At 45.7% G+C, this 20,710-nt stretch overlaps 7 protein-coding genes across 7 annotated transcripts; 6 read left to right on the top strand and 1 right to left on the bottom strand.

Annotated features, from left to right (window-relative positions):
* Positions 1-204: 204 nt before the first annotated feature.
* PAAG_03018 (hypothetical protein) lies at positions 205-1,779 on the top strand (the record flags this gene model as incomplete). Its single annotated transcript, XM_002794427.2, has 3 exons — positions 205-255; positions 383-966; positions 1,221-1,779. The coding sequence occupies 3 exons, from the start codon at positions 205-207 to the stop codon at positions 1,777-1,779; spliced, it is 1,194 nt and encodes a 397-aa protein (XP_002794473.1).
* Positions 1,780-3,109: 1,330 nt separating this feature from the next.
* Positions 3,110-5,443, top strand: PAAG_03017 (hypothetical protein; the record flags this gene model as incomplete). Its single annotated transcript, XM_002794426.1, has 1 exon — positions 3,110-5,443. One exon carries the CDS (start codon positions 3,110-3,112, stop codon positions 5,441-5,443), a length of 2,334 nt encoding a protein of 777 aa, XP_002794472.1.
* A 200-nt stretch (positions 5,444-5,643) lies between these two features.
* PAAG_11678 (hypothetical protein) lies at positions 5,644-6,045 on the top strand (the record flags this gene model as incomplete). The annotated part of the gene is made up of 3 exons (XM_015847279.1): positions 5,644-5,712; positions 5,836-5,906; positions 5,961-6,045. 3 exons carry the CDS (start codon positions 5,644-5,646, stop codon positions 6,043-6,045), a joined length of 225 nt encoding a protein of 74 aa, XP_015703068.1.
* A 788-nt stretch (positions 6,046-6,833) lies between these two features.
* PAAG_11677 (hypothetical protein) lies at positions 6,834-7,208 on the top strand (the record flags this gene model as incomplete). The annotated part of the gene is made up of 1 exon (XM_015847278.1): positions 6,834-7,208. The coding sequence occupies one exon, from the start codon at positions 6,834-6,836 to the stop codon at positions 7,206-7,208; it is 375 nt and encodes a 124-aa protein (XP_015703067.1).
* Positions 7,209-7,698: 490 nt separating this feature from the next.
* On the bottom strand, positions 7,699-9,165 carry PAAG_03016 (hypothetical protein; the record flags this gene model as incomplete). The annotated part of the gene is made up of 6 exons (XM_015844819.1): positions 7,699-7,886; positions 7,951-8,124; positions 8,229-8,549; positions 8,586-8,762; positions 8,825-9,052; positions 9,120-9,165. The coding sequence occupies 6 exons, from the start codon at positions 9,163-9,165 to the stop codon at positions 7,699-7,701; spliced, it is 1,134 nt and encodes a 377-aa protein (XP_015702025.1).
* Positions 9,166-10,887: 1,722 nt separating this feature from the next.
* On the top strand, positions 10,888-11,085 carry PAAG_03015 (hypothetical protein; the record flags this gene model as incomplete). The annotated part of the gene is made up of 1 exon (XM_002794424.2): positions 10,888-11,085. One exon carries the CDS (start codon positions 10,888-10,890, stop codon positions 11,083-11,085), a length of 198 nt encoding a protein of 65 aa, XP_002794470.2.
* Positions 11,086-13,754: 2,669 nt separating this feature from the next.
* Positions 13,755-20,567, top strand: PAAG_03014 (calcium channel subunit Cch1; the record flags this gene model as incomplete). Its single annotated transcript, XM_015844818.1, has 6 exons — positions 13,755-15,512; positions 15,585-17,921; positions 17,982-18,648; positions 18,708-19,474; positions 19,540-19,856; positions 19,934-20,567. The coding sequence occupies 6 exons, from the start codon at positions 13,755-13,757 to the stop codon at positions 20,565-20,567; spliced, it is 6,480 nt and encodes a 2,159-aa protein (XP_015702024.1).
* Between the last annotated feature and the right edge of the window lie 143 nt (positions 20,568-20,710).

Genomic DNA, 20,710 nt, shown 5'->3' with positions numbered 1-20,710 from the left:
CATTCAACATCACCAAAAAACCAACGTCACCAGCAACTTGAAACCCCATCAATGTATCTAATAAATCATATCTGATCCCCGCTTATATATGGTGATACTATTTAGCAAATAGCTCCTAGACCTTCCCTCCCTCCCACTTCCCTCACCTATTTCCCGTGTCCTCCACTGTTGGATTATACTCCAAAAGTTCATTCCACAGCAGCCATGCCCATAGCACCCATCATCACCTTCAAAGCAGGCATTTGCGATCTTGACGTAAGTCATTTTAGTTTTACTATTCTAGTTACCCCAATAGGTCCCCAGATTTTAGAGGTTCAGGGAGGGAGCCAAACACCTACTACCCCCAAGTCACAATCTAACGGACTCTCCCCCCACCATACAGACCTCAGTTACTCCACCCAGAGTAAAACCAAAACCAACTCCAGGCTACATTTACCTTTATACAGAAGATGATCTGGTACACTTTTGTTGGCGTCCACGCTCTGCTTCGCTCAACGAACCGGAGCTAGACTTAGTCATGGTCCCATCCGATGGCACTTTTACCCCGTACAAACCCACAAATGCTGAAAACCATTCCAACCCAAACAGACCCACCAACGGAAGAGTATTTGTCTTGAAATTCTCCTCAAGCTCTCAAAGACATCTATTCTGGCTGCAGTCGGCAAACCAACATCGGAACGGGAACCCGGCTTGGTTCAGCACAAGAGACCTAGAGCTAGGACGAATCGTAAATACGTTACTACAGGGTGAGGAAATCGATGTTCAGGGAGCCATCGCTAACCTCCCAAGGAACAATAATGGCGGCGGAGGTGATGGCGATGAGACAATGGAGGATGTCGAAGGGGCACACCACAATACAACTCACCGAAGAGGTGGTAGCGGTGGCGCAGGACCAGATGCTACGGGCGGAGATATTCGGGAAGAAGGACAGGAATCGAGGGAAGGTGGAGCGGACGGTGGAAGAGCGTAGGTACAACTCTCTACATCTGTCATTGGAAACTCTACAACGGAGAAGAAAGCCAAAAAAAAAAGGATGGGAAACAAATGAGGAGTGATTCCTGTCTTGGACAATGCGATCCTACCATTTAAATAAAATTACACGCCAATTTCTGTGTCTTTTTGAACATCAATTAAAATCACTACCCCATTTTTTTTTTTTTTTTTTTCAACTTCCTTCCCTTGGTTACATGTTATTATCGGGCGCTGACTGCCATAAAAAGCGCAAATTCCTCGTCAGATCCATCCTCAGTTGTCCAGAATCTCCTCAGATCCCTCCAACATGGAAACCAAGGGTCTAGCTCAGAAGCAGCCGTAGATCCATTCACAACACTTGCAGATTTGCTCTCCCCGTCATCAACGCTCCCCCTCATTGAATCAGCGGACTTGCAAACAATCGACCACCTTCTCAATTTCCTCCCCACCTCATTACTATTCCTTGCGCAAGACATCGATGAAATACTCAATGATGCCGAGACAGACTCCGAAGCCGCCAAAACCGCATTGCAAGTTTTAACTCTGGAACAAAAACGTGATATACTCAGGAGAGTTCTCCGATCCCCGCAATTTATGCAGAGTCTAGGTAGTCTTACGGTTGCACTGCGTGACGGCGGACTGCCTAGTATCAGTGATGCGCTAAATATCAAAGTGGAAAATGGCGGGTTTTTGCGGCATGGTGGGGTTCCTCTGGGAGGAGGCGATGCTGTTCGTGCGTTTTTGGATGGAGTCAAGAGGCATGTTGAAGAAATGGAGAATGGAGAAGACAAGATGGAGACAGATTAGACAGATTAGATATGGAGACTACATCATCTCGCATCAGAATGCAGGAGCAATAGTGGAATAGAAAAATACATGATCATGGCAACGAAACGTTCCCTCCTGCACGGAGAGCTGAGAAGAGGACCTACTGGGTAATTAGCGTCCGATCAGGTTGAGATACCTAGTAACATTTGCTTCAGGCCCACTGCCCATGGATAGAATATTTTAGAACAAGTCCGCAGGTATATTGTTTTGTCTCAAACCCAGTTTCCTACGGACCAATGCTTGCGACATTTCATGGCAAAAATGTATCCCGAACCGAGCATTCCAGTGATTGTTGGATCACCAGAACAGCGGATGATACGGCAAGTTCCAATCTTTAACAGAGCTTCGTTATCCCCGTCAGTTGCCTCCGCTTTCTTCTACCCTCGAGCATCCAAAGTCATCAATCAAAACATTAACTGCATTCGCATCACTGGCCTTCTCACTTCCATCGCAGAGATGTCGTGCGTCGGTACGACCGAGTGCATACCCACGGAGAAGGAAAAATTATTTGTATTTTAAATTAAAATTCATACATAATAAGAGAATTCGCCCACAGCATTTTAATCTTTACATATTTTGACTGGGAACATATAGGCGGAATATAGTCATAGATGAGATTTAGGGTTTATTTTCTAGAAGCTTGCTTATTGTAATTTTCCCGTAGAAAGTGGCCGTTTTTAACTTCCCATCTCACTCCAGACCTACAGAGGAACTTTTTCAAATTTCTCTACAGGAAAGGTGCATATCCGGGCAGGGAAAGGGTGTTTTTGAACCTGTTTCTCTTGATGCCGGCCAGTAGGAAAACTCGATCTAAAAGATGAAATAACAACCATATTGTTAATTCCACTCTTTTGATTTGACAATTTTGCCCCCACCTTGCTATCATGTGGCCTGATCATCATTTCCGTTCAAAAAGCAGCACGACAGAATTTTTGATTCCAATAATTCCATATGATTGGAAATTGGGCTAGCCCAATACTCAACAATATAATGAGGGGGTACCCAATCATGTATTTGTGGAGGAGACTGCAAATTGGAGAAGTTGGGGGACATATTAAAGGATGAATCACGTGACATTCACGGAACCATGTGTTGGCATCGCGCTCTGCCAGAGCCCGGCGCGTCATGTGATCTCGAATGTTTACACCCTTGATCAAGCATTCTCCCCATTCTCTAAGCGCTTCTAGCAATTATCGTAGACTTCAAGTTGTCCCTAGCTCAAGCAGATTATTTGGTAATCCGTGGCTGGATTCTCATAGAATCTGTCACGCACTGCGAACTGGCAGAACCTACCCTTTCAGCTACCAGAATGGAGAGCCGAGTGCAAGAACTACTGGCTGAACTCGAGAAAGAGAGACGACTACGAGAAGAAGAGAGAACATTGCGGGAAATCGCCGAAACGCAGTCGGAAAAGGAAAAGCAGCTTCGACAGGAGGAGCGGCGACGACGTGAAGAAGCGGAAGCAAATTCGAAAGCGCTGGTGGAAAAGGAAAGACAACTCCGCCAGGAGGAGCGGCGACAACGTGAAGAAGCGGAAGCAAATTCAAAGCCTACAACATTGCCACAATTCCTTCACGCCTGTCATGAGCTTTTGCTCGCAATCCGCATCGTGACAAACCCTACAAGAACAACCAAGGGTGCTGTAACAAAGCCAGCTAATCGGAGGGTTCCTTCACGCATCACATTATGGGACACCTTCGTTGACGAGCAGATGATAGTGTGGGAGAGACTCAATGATAATCCATCATTTTTGACTGAAAAACTGTTTCCATCGAAACATCAGCTTGAGTATATCCGCCAGCTCATCACCCCGATCACCTCAGAATGGGATCTCCGATACTTCGAACGAGACACCGTGGAAAATCAGGTTCGCATCATAGTCGACCGAATCACGGAAAATGAGGTTCTCAGGGAGGCACTTGGGCTACGAGGTTCCGTCACCTTTGAAAGCCATACAAATATGGGGCATCCAGAGGAGAATTCGCTGAGTGAAGGGGTTAGGCAAATGTCCATCAGCCCTGCAATAGAAACCAGATCATCAACCAAAGGTATAGGCAAAAGTCAGAAGAGAAAGGAGGAGCCTAATTCAGGTACAGGAGGGCAGGCAGATCGATTCTGTATCTACCGACAGGAGGGTGATGAACACATCCCTGCGATCGCCATCGAATATAAAGCGCCTCACAAACTCACGCAGGCTGACATGGCCACAGGGCTGACCAAAGAGATCCGTCCCGCCCAGGATGTTATTGGTCAGGACTCCGATGATGTTGAATTCTGCTGTAGGCGGCTCGTTGCTGCAGTCACAACTCAGCTTTTCTCTTACATGGTCCGCAAAGGGGTGCGTTACGGCTACGTATGCACTGGAGAAGCCTTCATCTTTGTTTACATCCCAGATGATCCATCTTCAGTTCAGTGTGCGCTTTGCAGACCAGAACTGGATGTCAAGGCGACTGGTGAGGATGAGCTACGGTTGACAGCCACCGCGCAGGTTTTGGCGTTCACAATCAGAGCATTGACCTCACCAGCAGTATCCCAGGAGTGGCATGATGCTGCTGGGAGGCTTGATGTTTGGCCAGTGGAGTATTCTGAAATACTGGAGCAGACTCCACCCACTGCTCGCCCAAAACATGCATCCCCTCTGTACCGTGGCAGACGACCCCGTAACCTTCCTCCCTTCGGGATGACGCTGCGATACGGATGCCGGCCCTCTGAAGACAAACGCCGATCGATGAGCTCCCACTCACCGTCTCCTCCTCCATCTCCTCCTCTTACACCGTCGCAATTTGGCATTCGTGGTCGAACACAAAGGGGAGGGTCTGGGTCAGCTGCAAAGTCGCGAGGCGCGCCAGGACGCGGGGAAGTCAGTGGCACCCAGCGGACGTCCAATGTCATTGAAACACCGGCCATCAAGACCCACCCATACTGCTCCCAGCAATGTCTCCTTGCGCTCAGGGATGGTAGCCCTCTTGATCCATTGTGCCCCAACTACCAGGATCACCAGAAGGGCCGGATCCAGATACATGGCTTCCGTGCTGGTATCCGGAAGCAGCTTGCCACGGATCGTGGCCCAGACGCTGACTGCCGTCCTCTCTACAAGGCAGGTAGTTGTGGAGCACTGTTCAAAGTCCGGCTCTCATCGCATGGATACACTGTGGTCGCTAAGGGTGTGGAATACAAGCATGTGCATAAGCTCAAATATGAAAAGAAGATCTACGATGAGCTCCGAGATCTCCAGGGCGAATGTATTCCAGTTTGTTTGGGTGTCGTCCAACTGGCGTTGAAGTATCCCTATTACTATGATGGCGGAATCTACACGCACATGTTATTTTTGAGCTGGGCGGGAGAAGCAATCCAAAAAGCTAGCACACTCGGCCATACCGCAGATGTGTTCTCCATGGTACACTGTGCCCTCCAAGCCATCCACTCAAAAGGAGTTCTCCATGGCGACGCGGAGCCGCGAAATATACTTTGGAACCCGACCTGCCAACGTGTGATGATAGTTGATTTTGAACGAGCGATTATACGGGGTGCTCTGTCAGACGTGTCTGCTAACTCAGCCAGAGAGAAGAGGAGACTGATGAAGACTTGTTTCAGCAAAGAGCTCCAACGAATCGCGAGCGTGTTTGAGGACAATGTCGCATAGCACGGGACACCTTCTAACTCCAGTAATACCCCTTGGTACATTGCGAGCCCATCTGGTCATTCATTTGTGGCCCAATTTTTTCTTTAGAAGTTTTCGGGTTGATTGTTCGTTTTTTACCTCTTTCATGGACGGTTCTCCACCTTCCTCTTAGTTCTGGATAGTATAATTGAGATTCTCTACATTCAGAACCGAGCGCTGCCATGATTGCTGGGTCGTGGGCTGCATTCTTAGTTGTGGATGAGGCCCATCTGCAAGTTGGCATCCCAGTGGTACATACCCATATGAAGGCCGGGCGCCACCTATGTTTAGCTCTCCCCCAGACAGCTATTGATCATTCATCGAAAGCAAACCCTTTAGGCAAGACGAAACGATGATCACGTGGTGTACAGTAGTTATTCAGCGGCGAAATTGTGCACGTAGCCGCTTTTGGCGCCATAATTACATGGGGCTGGGGGGATTTACAGTACGTGGAATGCTGCCACCCGTGGATTTCATAGAATATTAACAAACGAGCAAGGGAGTTAGATAAGGAGATCCTTAACGTCAGCACGCTTACAGAGATGGTGGTGGACAGTGGTGGTGATGGGGATTGGGGATGGTGATGGCGGTGGAGATTAATGGTGATTATTCTGGAATTGACCTTATATTCGACGAGATCATAGACGCCGACATCTTTCCGACCCAGTGTCCAGGCTCCCCAATGTCTCTGCCTTGCCTTCCGCTCTCCGGGCGCATCCATTCCTTTTCACGTCCCGATCATCTCCGAAGACAACATCCAAAATAGCCACTTCCGTTGCCCTCACCCGACTTAAAGAGGTTCTAGATGGTGTGCAAGACTTTCAGGGGCACGCACTTCAAATTCACAATGTGTACATTCATTTGAAGAGTACGTGATCTGAACGTTCCCATCCAAGTCATTATGTATCGTTGTTATGTATGCTGCCAAAGTCGATAGATATATGTGTCTCCTTAAAGCTTGGAAGATGGAGATCACGTGCTACAATGTCAAGGAGAAACAGAGCTCGGGATTAGGATGAAATAATCGCCAAAATCAAATGATACCACTGGCTTTCACACAATGAAGAAAGTTGCTCTTTGCTCCTGCGCTGCATATGAGGAGATGTTGTTATTTAGGTCAGCCTGAGCTCTTTTGCCTTGTTAACATGCGTGCTATTACATGCATGCGCAGGTTTGGCACCTGCGCGCCTTATTGATGACCTGGAACACTATGCAGGGAGGTAGAAGAATCAAGGAGTGAGCTTCCACATCCTGACAGCCCGTGATTTCTGTTCCTTTTCATTGCTTCTTAACGGCTTATTTAAAAAAGGGTGCGGCCTTATCTTATAGACAATGTTCCGGCCCCTTTCACATATACAGACTTTACAGCAGCATGTCTCTTTCCTTTCTTCCAGAGCTATTTGAGTCTCAGAAGAATGATTTGAAAAATGCAGGTCAACATCACCGAACTAACCATCGAAGTGAAACAACAAATTGCGGGGGCTATTTGAACACAAAAGACCTTACGCATCTCGCTCGTACCTGCAAATCCCTCCTCTTCTCGATCGATCCATGCTATGAGACAGTCAAAGTTGTCTCCAAGGAAGCATTTTCATTCGATAACATCATCAGCATTCGCAGTCAAGCATCCAAATGTAACATCTCTACTATATCCAATGAGCACCGCCAGGAAGCAAAGGCAAACAAGGCCGATGGACCACATGGGCATGGCGCCCACAAGGATGTAGTTCGTTCCGATCCCTATTAGGGTCCAACACACACACGGTTGGGCAAGGCATGAACCAATATCTCCCTCCAGGGCCAGAAAACATATACAGATTAAAATGATTCGAAGAAAAGCAAAGCCAGAGAGACCAAAAAAATGAGGGGGAAGAGCAAACAAATGAGACACAAGCAAATGAACAAATAAAATGCCATACTCTGGCTGTAGGCAAGGTAGACCCTGGGCTGGAATGTGATAGGCAATATCAATAGAGCTTCTGGACCGGAATGAAATATGACAAGCAAACAAGATCAATCGAGGAGAACCGAAGCAAACAAGACAGGCAAAGTACGGAACAAATCAGAGTCGAAATTGGTGTATAACATGATACACAAAAGAAGATTCTAACCAATTGACTTTACAATCTTGCGTCCACCGTCCCTGCGCGATCTCCTTTTCTGCTTGAAACAGTCAGAGTGGTCAGTGAAGGCTGCTCGTCCTTCCACTCTATATGGAATCCCTTTGCAGCCCGTAATCAAATCGTTCTGCGGCTGCCATGTAGGACCCCAATGCAACAAAATACTTCGGAATTGCCTTGGCACTCGCGCGCGGATCCGGGAATCCAGTAGTTTTCGACCAGCCACACCTTCCGAGTCACATCGACCCGATACCTGTAGTAGTACCCGCTGTTGAGATATCCTCGCTCAGCGGCAGCCTCGTTTTCTAGGTATCAGCTAACTTCGATTTCCGCGCTGATGGGGCGCGGTCCTTCAGCTTGGTGGAGTACCGCACCTGCAGAGTCGCCTTGGATCTGCCCGGGGGAAGCGCTTGGCGATCTCACCCCATGGCTCACCCTTCTCCTTGAGTTCCTTCAGCAGCGCGTCGTCCTGAGGCAAACGACACACGCAGACCGGCCACGATAGACAGCCGTTTTTCTCGACTGGGACTGGACAGACCAACTCTGGATCCGGTCAAGTGGCTCGAAAGAAAGCCGGAGACCGGTATGTCGTCACCCGAGCAGTTTGTCGCCGTATCATCCAGTTCCAGTGGGGGCAGCGGGCACACTGGGAGAATCACTGGCCGGAAGCTTGCCGTACTTCTTCATCCGGTTCTGTGACCCCTTATTGTTTGTCACAGCGGTCGGGGAAGGATCTCCTGTGCAAACTGTGAAAGAGACAGCAGGCTTGGAGGACCACCGTGCTGAGGGCTTACACTGCTTCTGCGGCCACCTAGTGTCATGGTCATCATCACCACTTTCCTGATACGCCTTGTTGTTGTCGTTGCTGTCATTGCTGCAGTCACTGTGATTGCTGGGGTCACTCCTGTCACCTCGCCTCTCCATCTCCTGGAGAGCATCTGGTAGGAAAGGAATCTCAACTTGAACACCTGTGCCGCGCCCCTGTCACCGCCTCATCAGTCAACACTCTCTAGGGTTGGCAGGAATTCGAGGCTCTGATTTGGCTCCTGGGCTGGAAGATGTATCCGCGATCCCTCTGCCTGTGGCACCAAGTGAGCACAGCAGGACCAATAATCTTGGATTCGATATCATTTGGAGAATCCTCTCCATTGCTCTCCAAGTCCACAAGGATTGGTCATTCCCTTGAAGGCTATCAGAAGCAGAGCTCCAGAAACAAGCAAAAGGAAGATGCGAATCTACTTACCTTGGCTGCCTGCTGATCCTGGTAACTTCGCTAGACTGTACAGGTGTTGGTCAGAGAAACCCACCAAGCCAGGTGGTAAGCATGAGGCTTTTGATTCACACTCAGCCAGCGCAGTATTGTTATCGGAAAAAGGAGAAGTGATTGTCTGAAATGAAGATTGATTGGCCTTCCGTGAGGGTTTACCGCTTGAGACTTCCCTGCAGGGCTTGAGAACTGGCGCAGGTAAGCCTGGAGAAGACAAAAATCACATCTTCAATCAGCAGAAGATCTTTAATTAAAAATGAAGTGCACCTACCTTGGGCCACACCAGCAACACTTGGGTTAAAAAGGCTCCACGTCATCCTGGTAAGAGGAATCAGGACTGCTCATGTCAACCACCTCCATGACCTCCAGACACTCCAGCTCAGTGTTGAACTTGTTCAGCGGAGTGTTCAATACTCAAACCTCAATCTGGCGCTTAAAGCCATCGCGGGCATCCCTCCAGAAAGGAAGAGGGGGGCAGGGAAGTGGGTGGGTAAACAGTGTTTTAGGTATGATGAATTGTGCAGAGGGTTGAGGAACTGACCTGGGAAAATGATCAGAAATACAGTGCTTGGTGGGAAGAGGCTTGGGTGGGGGGGGGGGAAGGAAGTGTCTCCCGTACAGGATGATGAAGTCATATCTACAGCCATGCTTGTAGGAGGGGAAATTGTAGCTGATGAGGGTTAAATTTGAAAGTTCTTATTGTTCATCCTCTCACATCCAAATCAACTGGGAAAGCAGAGTCCCCATTATATACTCAATGTACATTATTCTCCTCATCAGGAGGGCTAAGGATCCAGTTTCAGCTATCTCAGACAAAGCAAATAGCATCACATCACACTTGAGTGGCAAGGATGAATCAGCAGTGTTGAAGCCAAGAAGTTCTCTGTTTTCTTCTCCTGTCTCCTTGCCCCGCTCAAGCAATTTCCAGTTTCCATATGCGGCTCACGCGGAACAACTCTTGCCCTTGGAAAAAGAAAAAGTAAATTGGCTTGTCAACAGCTCACCATTGTGATTCTGAAGTCTATCTACTTGTCATGGCCACGTCAGCTGGACAGTGATGTTCACCACAGATTGAGTTAACTCTGTAATACAGTCATCACCCCCACGGCAAGGCAGACCATGAAAAGCATGAGACGGACAATCCACATGCATGATTAAGTTTCCATTTATGGAATTCTCCATGCAGCTGACATTATATGAGCATTTTGAATGCATCTCTGGAGAAACTGCCATAGGGAGTGCAGGTCTCAACAAGACCCAGTCTTCTCTCACTGCATCCTTTCATGCATCATCCATCATTGCAGGGATCAAGAGCGGCTGGGTCATGCAGGAACTTCAAATGCTGACTATTAGACAGAAAGCCACTTTTGCAGAAACTACCCCTCTTATCCTGTGGATTCACCAGGTCTCTCCGGAGAAGCTGAAGAAATGAAACATCACAAGATCTCTGAGATGCGGGCCAAAGCAGCATCACACCACCACCAGACCTGGAATGATTTAAACAGGAGGAAGGAGGTGCAGCTCCAGGGCAATCTCATTCACATTGAAAAGCCCCCTTAATTGTTCCTGCTTGACTCGCTGAGCTGATGGGATCCAGAACAGAGGTTACCACATGCAGGGAACCCCGCTGAGGTGCATGCACACTGAATGCCATGTATGCATAGAGTGAGGCATTTTCGCCATTGGCTGTCAGACCAGGCGAGAAGGATTGAACAGTGGTTCCTTCCCAAACTGAGGATGGAGGGGCTAGCAGTACTCAACAATTTCAGGCAGATATCCTGATCTGCAAGACATTTTCATCACAAGCCGCGGTTTGATCCCCGGGGGGGGTTAACGCACAGCAAAAATGGGGTTGGGGGGGTGTTGTTCTCAGTTGAGTAATTTCTGATACAGCAGCCCAGCTCACCTGGGCCTGATCCAGCTGTGTGATTGAAAGGCAAAAACAGAAATCAGCACAAGCGTGTAGGGCTGTAAAGTGAGGGATGTCTATAGAGATATCTCTCTCCCTTCCCCCATTATTCTCGCGAGAATGTGGACAAATGTGGACAAGCAGTGAAACAGATGGAAAACCTGGTCCCACAGTGCAGCCAGCGCCAGGCCAGGTGCTCACCCTGTCAGGCCACCAGTTGAAAAAGGGATCAGAAACAGCACAGCACAGCATGGAAGGGCGTGGAGTTCCAGGCTCAGGCCAGGAGCAGCGTGATGGTGACACCAGCACCATCAGCGGTTGCTGGTGAGCCAATAAGCCGTGTGGAAAAGAGGAAAGGGAGAGAGGTGGCCATTGGGACCCCAGGGGGGGGGGTTCTGGTTTTGAGGGTGGGGAAGTAAAAGAAGGGAAAAAAGATAAAAGATGAGCGTGTAAGAAAGAGGGAGCCAGACAAGGTTTATATAGGTGTTTGATAGCTTTGATGATCGCGACGTTACCGCCAACCGACGCGGTGAAGAGGGAGGCCAAACCCGAACGGGGGACGCCAGTCCGGATCGGGAGGGCGCTAGACCGCAACGGGGCAAACGGGGCAAGCGGAGCAAGCCGGCCAGCAAACCGAGATTATACTATATATATAAATATACTTTAATTGTAATTAGTAACAACTTATTTTCTTTAACTAGTTAGTTAGTTAACTAACTAACTAGTTATAGAAAACCTTAATCAACAACTGCTTATTATTATTAAAAAAATGAAATAAAAATGAAATAAATAATATTTTATCATATGTATAAATGTTGCTAATATTTATATTCAATCAATTAAATATAAATATTTAATTAGTTAAGATGATAATTTATATAATAATGTTTAAATAGCTATCGCAGTCATTAAATGATACTTGACATGAGAAATTAAAAACTATAGAGTTAAATTTTATAGGATGAATCTCAAAACTAAAAAAAAAAATATTTAAAGATCAATTATATTACTTTACTTTTATCAAATATATTTGATTAATAACTTTAATATAGTTATTTTTAAACTAAAATTTACATATTATAAATTTTAAAATCAATTACTTTTTAAATATTTTTTATAAAATTTTAATATAAACTTTTTATTATATAAATATATTTTTTAACTTCAAATTTCTTCTGTAAAGTTAATATATATATATATATATTTATTTAACTTTATATTTATAATTTATCATAATCATTAATTGTATATAAATATAAGAAATAAAATAATAATTTATTTAATAGTTATTATATAAAATATATTATAATAAAATTTCTTCATATCAATAAATAATTTTTTATTTATTATTATAAGATAATAAAACTTCAATTAAAATATAATATAATTATTATTTTTGATAATTATATAATAATATTAATTTTTTAATATTTATATACTTTTTAATTGAAAAAGATTATAATATTTTAAAATATAAAACTTTTAAATAAATAATTTATATTGAATAATTTATATAATGAGTAATTTTAATCATTTTTTAATATTTATAAATTTTCTATTTAAATTATTATATAAATATCACTATTATCACTATTACTTAGAGAATTTTATCATATAATTACTATTTTTTATTAATAAAATACAAGTAAATTAATTATATTTTTTGTAATTTTATTATTTATATTAAATATTCATAATAAAATAAATATTATAAACATGTTTATAAAAATGATAGTAAATAACTGATAATTATTATTATTTATTCTTTTTATAATATTTTTTATTTTAATTATACCAAGTAAACTTCATTCTTATAAATATAAGATACTCTTTTGAAAATGATCTTTATGATTATTTTCATTTACAATAAAATAAAAAGTAATTCACTTTTTAAACATAGATTGTAATAGAATTTCTCTCAATATATAAAAATAAAACCTTTATGTAAATAACAGTTTATCTTTTTTTCATCTTTGAAATCGAGCTTATTTCAGCACTTAATGCAGTGTTCTTTTGGATCAAAGTACCAAAAAACGTCCATGCCGAGCTATAACCTGTTGAATGGTTAATCTCTCGTATTAGGGAGGTCGCTCGGGGCAACGGCTAATCCGTGTACGCTCAATGGATAATGTTGTCGAGCAGGTATAGTTTTAGACGAGGAAGTGAGAACCATGGAACTGTAAGGATTCAATTCAACCTTAAGGGACTTTGTTGGGTCTCAACGGGTAGTGAATTACAGATAATAACATGTGTTGTCAATCTTTCGCAACCTGTGGACTTGACTGTGACTGTTCGATGTGAGTCGGACACTTTTCAGAAACAAAGTCAAAGCTGGGGGGGTTTGCCGAGTTTTTAAAGGATTGAGGAGCGAGACACGTCAGCCTCATCTATAACTACCAGCTTGGGGGGGTAAAGAACCGTCCGTTAGGAGAGGATTCAAACGATCAATACTGCCTGTGCACGTGCTGTATAATGCTTACCGTACCATCAGTACCGTATCTGTTACCTTGCTCGCAATAAATCGCTCAGCTCTGTATAAAAAACCGTTTCTAAATTACAGAGCTCCAAAGTGTTCTGCTACAACCCCCGATGCTCATCATCATTCTCCTGCTCATAAACATCGAACCCAGAAGATTAGCATAACAACGTTAATGATTCGCTTGATCAGAATCCAATCGGATTGTTATTTCTGAGCCAAAACGACCTCCTGTTCACCGGAAGGTAGGTCACTAAAGCACCTCATCTCTATTACCACCTTAATTAATCGCCAAACGACATCTTCAAACCCCACCTCAACATTAGACACCAACGGCCGGGCATTATTTATTATCTGTGCACAGAAGAAGTTGTGACGCTGCCCATTCATGCGCAGAACTCGGTGGTGACATACAGTTGGCAATATTTTGGTTCCGAGCCGGAACGGTTTGGGTGGACTCCATGTTATTACATCCTTTCCATACTGAGATGTGTGCTCTTCGATAGCCAACGCCTTCCGAGATGGCGTCGCCAAACAACAACCACTATGACATGGGGAACTACGACACCGGGCCCCCTCCGATTAATCAGTCCATCCCGCTCCAAGACCTCTCGAGACCTCCGGATACCGCAAACCCAGACGGAACAGGGCGACGATGCAATAAACCAACCAGCAGTAGCGGCGCTGGGGGACGCGAGGGATATCCAGTGCGAAGACTCTCATTTATTGGTCGCACTGGCATTGGGAGGAGATATGAACGGATAGCGGAAGATTCCCCAAGCCCGCACGAGCGGAGTAGGATAGAAAATTTCCAGAATATCAGCTTGACTCCACGACCGCGACCCAATTCTCCGGCATCTCACGCGGAGGAAGATGAGCCAATCGACCCTGAGACCAGTCGTAATTTTCAAGAAGCTATAGGGTCCGTTGGGTTGAGCTTCGATCCTTTGCAGTTCTCTAGTCGTAGTCCCGGCCAGGAGCGCCCTTACCAAGCTCATGTGAGGGATTCAGATGATCTGACTCGCTTCCCCTATGCGGACCAGCAGACTTCAAATGATGAAGAAACCTACATGCCCCCAACCGATACACCGGAGAATGACACGACCCCTCTCACGGACCAGAGATATCTGCAACCCATGGATGGTGCCTCTATTTCGCATGGCCAACGACACGACAGACGGAGTGGTAGCGTGCACTTTGTGGAGGGTGCGACGGTGGCTGGGTCGCATCTAGGGGATGATTTACCGAATTTGGAAGAAGGGAATACTAGGTCGCGGAGCGGGTCTCGCAGTTTACAGCCATACCGCAGCCGGTCACGGCAAATATCGCCCGCTACTCCAAATTCAGCATTATCAAGAGCTGGCTCGATGGTGCGAAAGATGTCGCAACGTGTGGTCAACATAAGCAATGAACCGGAGATTGTTGAACAGACCCTTCGGCGCAAATCGTCGCTCAAGCAAGCCCGCCTCGAGGCACCGCCCTCGCTCCCCGCAATGACAGAATATGCTCATGATATGTCAAACCCTGGTTTGGAAGATGGATATCCACCGGAAAAAAGGCCGTCGCTTTTTTCCAAAATTCGAGATCTGGATGCCTATCAGACTGAGGAAAACCCACTGCGGGGCAACTCGCTGGGTATATTTAGTCCGCAAAGTAAACTACGGCGAGCCTTGTTGGAGATTTTAATCCACCCTGCAACGGAACCGATAATACTCGTTCTCATCATCGTCCAGACGGTACTCCTAGCCATTGAATCTTCGGTATACAAAGGTAAACGAGGTAGTCATTGGGGCACCCCTGCTTTCGACTATGCGTTTCTTGCTCTCTTCATCATCTATACACTCGAAATTGGGGCGAGGATAATAGTATCCGGACTTATTCTCAATCCCGGCGAGTATAGTACTCTAGATCGATCGCTTGGTTTAAGAAAAGCCTTAATTGCAAAAGGAAAGGATCTTTTGATGCCCCAGCGGCAGCTTTCCACAAGAAAACCCCCGGGCCCAAGCGATCCTCAAGTATCAGTTCTAAGGTCGTTCACGGGGATGCAAAATGCTTCAGACCCGTCGGGTGACGCAGGTTCTCTGCAACGATTTCGACTTGCTCGCCGCGCTTTCCTCCGCCATTCTTTTACTCGGATTGATTTCCTTGCAGTTGTATCATACTGGATATCTTTTGTCCTGTCGAACCTATCGTTTGAGTCGCAACATCATCTTTATGTTTTTCGGATGCTCAGCTGCCTTCGAATTTTGAGACTTTTGGGACTCACCAGTGGTACCTCGGTGGGTTTCCCCTTTCATCTCCTCCAGGTGTCTCTATTGTAATCCGGAATGTAAGCTAACTTTCGAATTTAGGTGATTTTCCGAAGTTTGAAGAAAGCTGCACCTTTGCTAGTCCATGTAGCTTTTCTAATTAGTTTTTTCTGGCTCTTGTTTGCAATTGTAGGCGTCCAAAGTTTTAAGTCCAGTTTGCGCCGGACTTGCGTCTGGATCGATCCTGATGGGCAGAACAATTTCACACTGAACGACGCCCCTGATAAAATTCAATTCTGTGGAGGATACCACGAACTTGGGACTGGCGCAGAAAAGCCCTGGGTTACGCCAGATGGAACTCCTGGCTCTGGTCCCGCGAAGGGCTACCTGTGTCCTGAGGGTTCTCTATGTGTACAGGGTAGTAACCCGTATGGGGGAACCATCAGCTTCGACAATGTAGCCCATTCCCTTCAACTCGTTTTCGTGGTCATGAGCTCAAACACCTTTACTGACATCCTTTACTACACCACTGATACTGACTACCTTGCCGCCGCTTTATTTTTTGTCTTTGGATTCATAGTCCTGAGTTTGTGGCTTGTCAACTTGCTAGTTGCCGTAATCACCTCCTCGTTTCAGGTGATTCGAGAAGAAAGCAAGCGAAGTGCCTTCACCAGCGAGAAGATTGACGAAAGAGAATTCGAGGATGCAACTCCTCGAAAACTACGCGGTCTGAAACTTTTTTACGCCAGAACTTACTGGGTATGGATTGCTGTGATTGGTTTTGGACTCGTGGTGCAATGCCTCAGAAGCTCCACCATGGGCCCTAGTCGGGCAAAAATTATCGATTCCACTGAAGTCGTGGTCACAATTATCATGGCTGTCGAAATCTGCCTTCGATTTGCGTCTGACTGGAGAAACTTCTTTAAGAACGTTCGTAACTGGGTCGACCTGAGCCTCGCAATCATTACCTCCATTATTTTAATATCGCCAATACGCGACTCCCCTCGGATGTATGCAGCGCTCTCAATTTTTCAGGTGTTACGTATATACCGCATCGTTCTCGCATTCTCCGTGACAAGTGATTTGACTAAAATTGTTTTCAAAAACGCAGTTGGCTTTCTCAATCTAATCATTTTCGTGTTTCTTATTACGTTTTTGTCGTCAATATTCGCTGTCCAGTTGTTCCGGGGCCAGATGCCTAGTGACAGCGATGCAGAGATTACGTTTTTCGACATCTATAACTCCTTTCTGGGAATGTATCAAATACTCTCCAGCGAAAACTGGACATCGATTTTATATTCTGCAGTTCAGTCCACTTATCCGTGGGATACGGCTTGGATCACGGCTATATTCCTCATTATGTGGTTCATTCTAGCTAACTTTGTCGTCCTGAACATGTTCATTGCTGTTATCCAGGAGAGTTTCGACGTGTCAGAGGATGAGAAGCGAATTCAACAGGTGAAGGCTTTTTTACAACAGAAGCAATTGAGTGGCTCATCTCAAGGAAATCTTTCGCTGTCAACCATTTTTAGACTCGGTCGCAGTTCTCAACGGTATCGGGACCCGCTCGACCATGGACCTGCAGCGCTCGAAATGCTGCTTAAGGATGCTGTTGTCAATGAGTTTCTGGATGAGCAACCACGATCACCACCCACAGATACCCCACAAGTGGAGAGCCCATCCGACCATACTCAACATGGTAACGCCTTTACGAACATGTTCAATTCGATCACGAACCGAATTATGGACCGAGAACCTAATCCATTTTATTCAAAATTGAAATTTTCAAAGGTTTATGACGATTCGGACCCGACTGCGATGGCTAAGGAGGTTTTATCCGCATCTGAACAGCGGAAGCGGGCTCAGAGGCAGTACCTTCAAAAGTACCCTAGCTACAATGTCTCATTGTATATCTTTAAACCCACACATCCTTTACGACGATTCTGCCAACGTATCGTTGGACCAGGTCGAGGGAGCAGTCGTATCGAGGGAGTCGATCCATACAAACCGGTATGGTACACCTTTTCAGCATTCATCTATGCTGCCATTGTTACCATGGTTTTGATTGCGTGTATTGCAACCCCTCTCTATCAGCGTACTTTCCTGGAGACCCATAAACCTGGTATTGGTAACTGGTTCGTCTGGACGGATATAGCTTTCGCAATTCTTTTCACTATCGAAGCAGTGATCAAAGTCATCGCAGATGGCTTCTTTTGGACGCCAAACGCATATTTCCGTGGCTCATGGGGCTTCATTGATGGGATTGTGCTGATTACGCTTTGGGTTAATGTTGTATCTGCAATATTTAACGCTACAGGCGCATCGCGTGTCGTGGGCGCATTCAAAGCTCTGCGAGCTTTGAGATTGCTTAATGTCAGTGACAGTGCAAGAGAAACTTTCCACGCTGTAATAATCTTAGGTGGATGGAAGGTTATATCTGTAAGTACTGTTTCTTCACCTTTCTCGTCTTTTATTCAAAGCTGATTAAGCGGTATCTAGGCTGCGTTTGTCTCCATGAGTTTCCTTGTCCCCTTCGCTATTTATGGCCTAAATCTTTTCAACGGAATGATGAGATCATGCAACGATAATGATTTCGGGTACACCTCACTTGACAACTGTGTCGGCGAATATATGAGCACCCCATACGCGTGGGATGTATTGGCTCCCCGTGTGGTCTCGAATCCGTACTACAGCTTCGATAACTTTGGCGAATCGCTCTTCATTCTTTTTCAGATTGTGTCCCAGGAAGGCTGGACAGGCGTTTTGTGGAACGCAATGTCGATAAATGGAGTAAATCAGCAACCCGTTCCACTCGCATCTCAAGAAAACGGCCTTTTCTTCGTCGTGTTTAATTTGCTTGGAGCGGTCTTCGTGTTAACGCTGTTTGTTTCCGTCTTCATGCGAAACTACACCGAACAAACAGGGGTGGCATTTTTGACTGTAGAGCAACGGTCTTGGCTCGAACTTCGCAAGCATCTGCGGCAGATATCTCCTTCTAAACGGTCCATTGACAAGGATAGCAAGAAGCTTAAAGCATGGTGCTACAGAATTGCAATCAAAAAACATGGGCGCTGGTCAAGGTTCATCAATGGACTTCTCCTATTTCATTTACTGCTTCTAGTACTAGAATTTTACCCTGAATCTAGTTGGTGGGACAGGACTCGAGGTAAGAATTCTTTCTAACTCCAACACTATGCAGAATGCGCCAGCTCATATCCAACCTAGATGTTCTTTTCTTGATTTTGACGTTATTCTATATCGCCAACATCCTCATTCGTGTTATCGGCTTGACATGGCAACGATTCCGTAGAAGTTCATGGGACTTGTACTCGATCATTTCAGTATCCGGAACATTTTTCACCACAGTGCTTTCGGTTATCCGATATAACAATATCGTCTTTGCCCGACTCCATAAACTTTTTCTTGTCTCTATCGTGCTTCTACTAATCCCTCGGAATAATCAACTTGATCAACTATTCAAAACCGCAGCTGCTAGCCTGCCAGCCATCGGTAATCTTCTGGCTACTTGGTTTGTCCTCTTCCTGGTTTACGCTATTGCTCTCACGCAGATATTCGGCCTTACAAAGTTTGGGGGCGGGGAAACCGGCAATATTAATTTCAGAGACGTCCCAAGGGCCCTCATTCTTCTTTTCCGCACCAGTTGCGGAGAGGGCTGGAATGAGATCATGGAAGATTTCGCCACGATGGTGCCACCTTACTGCACAGCTGAGAACCACATCTTTCAGAGTGACTGCGGCAGTGCTGGCTGGGCCCGCACACTCTTTATCTCCTGGAACATTGTCAGCATGTACATCTTCGTGTCTCTTTTCGTTTCACTCATTTTCGAAAGTTTTTCGTATGTATATCAACGAAGCAGTGGGTTGTATGCCATCAGTAGAGAAGAGATCCGTCGCTTCAAGCAAGCCTGGGCTACTTATGACCCTGATGGAACTGGATACATTTCCAAAGAGGTGTTTCCCAGGCTATTAGGGGTAAGTCAACACATACAGCATCAATTTCACTATATTTTATGAATGATATTCTAATATGACATCAGGAACTGTCTGGAATATTTGAAATGCGTATCTACGACGGTGACTTTACGGTTGGTCGTATCTTGGAAGACTGCAAAGTTCATCGCAGAGAATCAAACCCGGCACCATATGTCCGAGCTGTGGATGGAATCGATTTGGACAAGCTGCAAAGGAGGATTAGTCGCATCCCTGTGCAGCAAATCCGCAGAAAACGGGCTCGAATGAATACCTTCTATGAAGAAGTGCTTGTCTCAGCAGACCCGGAGAGAGGCATATCCTTCACTTCTTGTCTCATGATTCTTGCTCATTACAATGTGATCACTGATAGCAAGAGTTTAAGGTAAGCCAAGACATCTAATCACTACTCTTAGTAATTTTTTTTTTTTTGGATTGTTCTAATATATTATTTCCTTTCAGACTCGAAGAATTCCTTCGTCGTCGAGCTCGTCTGCAGCGAGTCGAGGAGGCTGTCCGGCGAAGCGTTGTCATTGGCTTTTTCGACACACTATACTGGTCTCGAAAGTTCCGCCGCCGATTTGAACCTCATGATGCTTCCCGCCTAGTTTCTGTGCCACAATTCGCTGTTCCAGAAATCTACGTTGACGATGCAGAGCATGAAGAACAGCACCCGTGCCAGCAGCAACAGCAATCACAACAGCAACTACAGCAACGACAACATAGCCCCTCCCAGCACTCAGATTCTTCTTTCCCGTCTCCCATGTTATCACCCGATGCCCTGAGTCGTCCACCCGGCACCCCACCCGGCAGCGGACATCTACGAAACCTCCCATCCCTTGACACAAACATATCGCAAGGGTCAAGAAACTCCAGCTCGCCAACACGTGCTAGCGAGTGGGGAAATAGAAGCCCGTCACTGTCTCCGCGTCAAAGCCGTATCGTTAGAGGGTTCTATAGTTCCGACCCGCCTAGTCCGGACGATATAGCGAACCATCGACGGCATGATAGCTCCGTCAGTTTGCAGGAGGTGGTGGAGTCACTGGACAATTCTGCCTGGGGCGAAAGTATCCGACGAAGCTTCACGCTGCGTTGACCGCAAGGGAGAGAATAATCATACTGGAAATGATACCTTCCATATATCATAGTCTATCAATCATTCTTCCGATGGACGTCAACTTTTTCCTTTCCCTGTACTTCACTACCCTCTTCTCCCTCTTCCTCATTTTTGTCACGCAT

The sequence above is a fragment of the Paracoccidioides lutzii genome (assembly GCF_000150705.2).
Source record: "Paracoccidioides lutzii Pb01 unplaced genomic scaffold supercont2.8, whole genome shotgun sequence".
NCBI classification, from domain to species: Eukaryota; Fungi; Ascomycota; class Eurotiomycetes; order Onygenales; family Ajellomycetaceae; genus Paracoccidioides; species Paracoccidioides lutzii.
The sequence above is the reverse complement of the archived record's forward strand: the minus strand, read 5'-3'. Positions and strand labels throughout refer to the sequence as shown.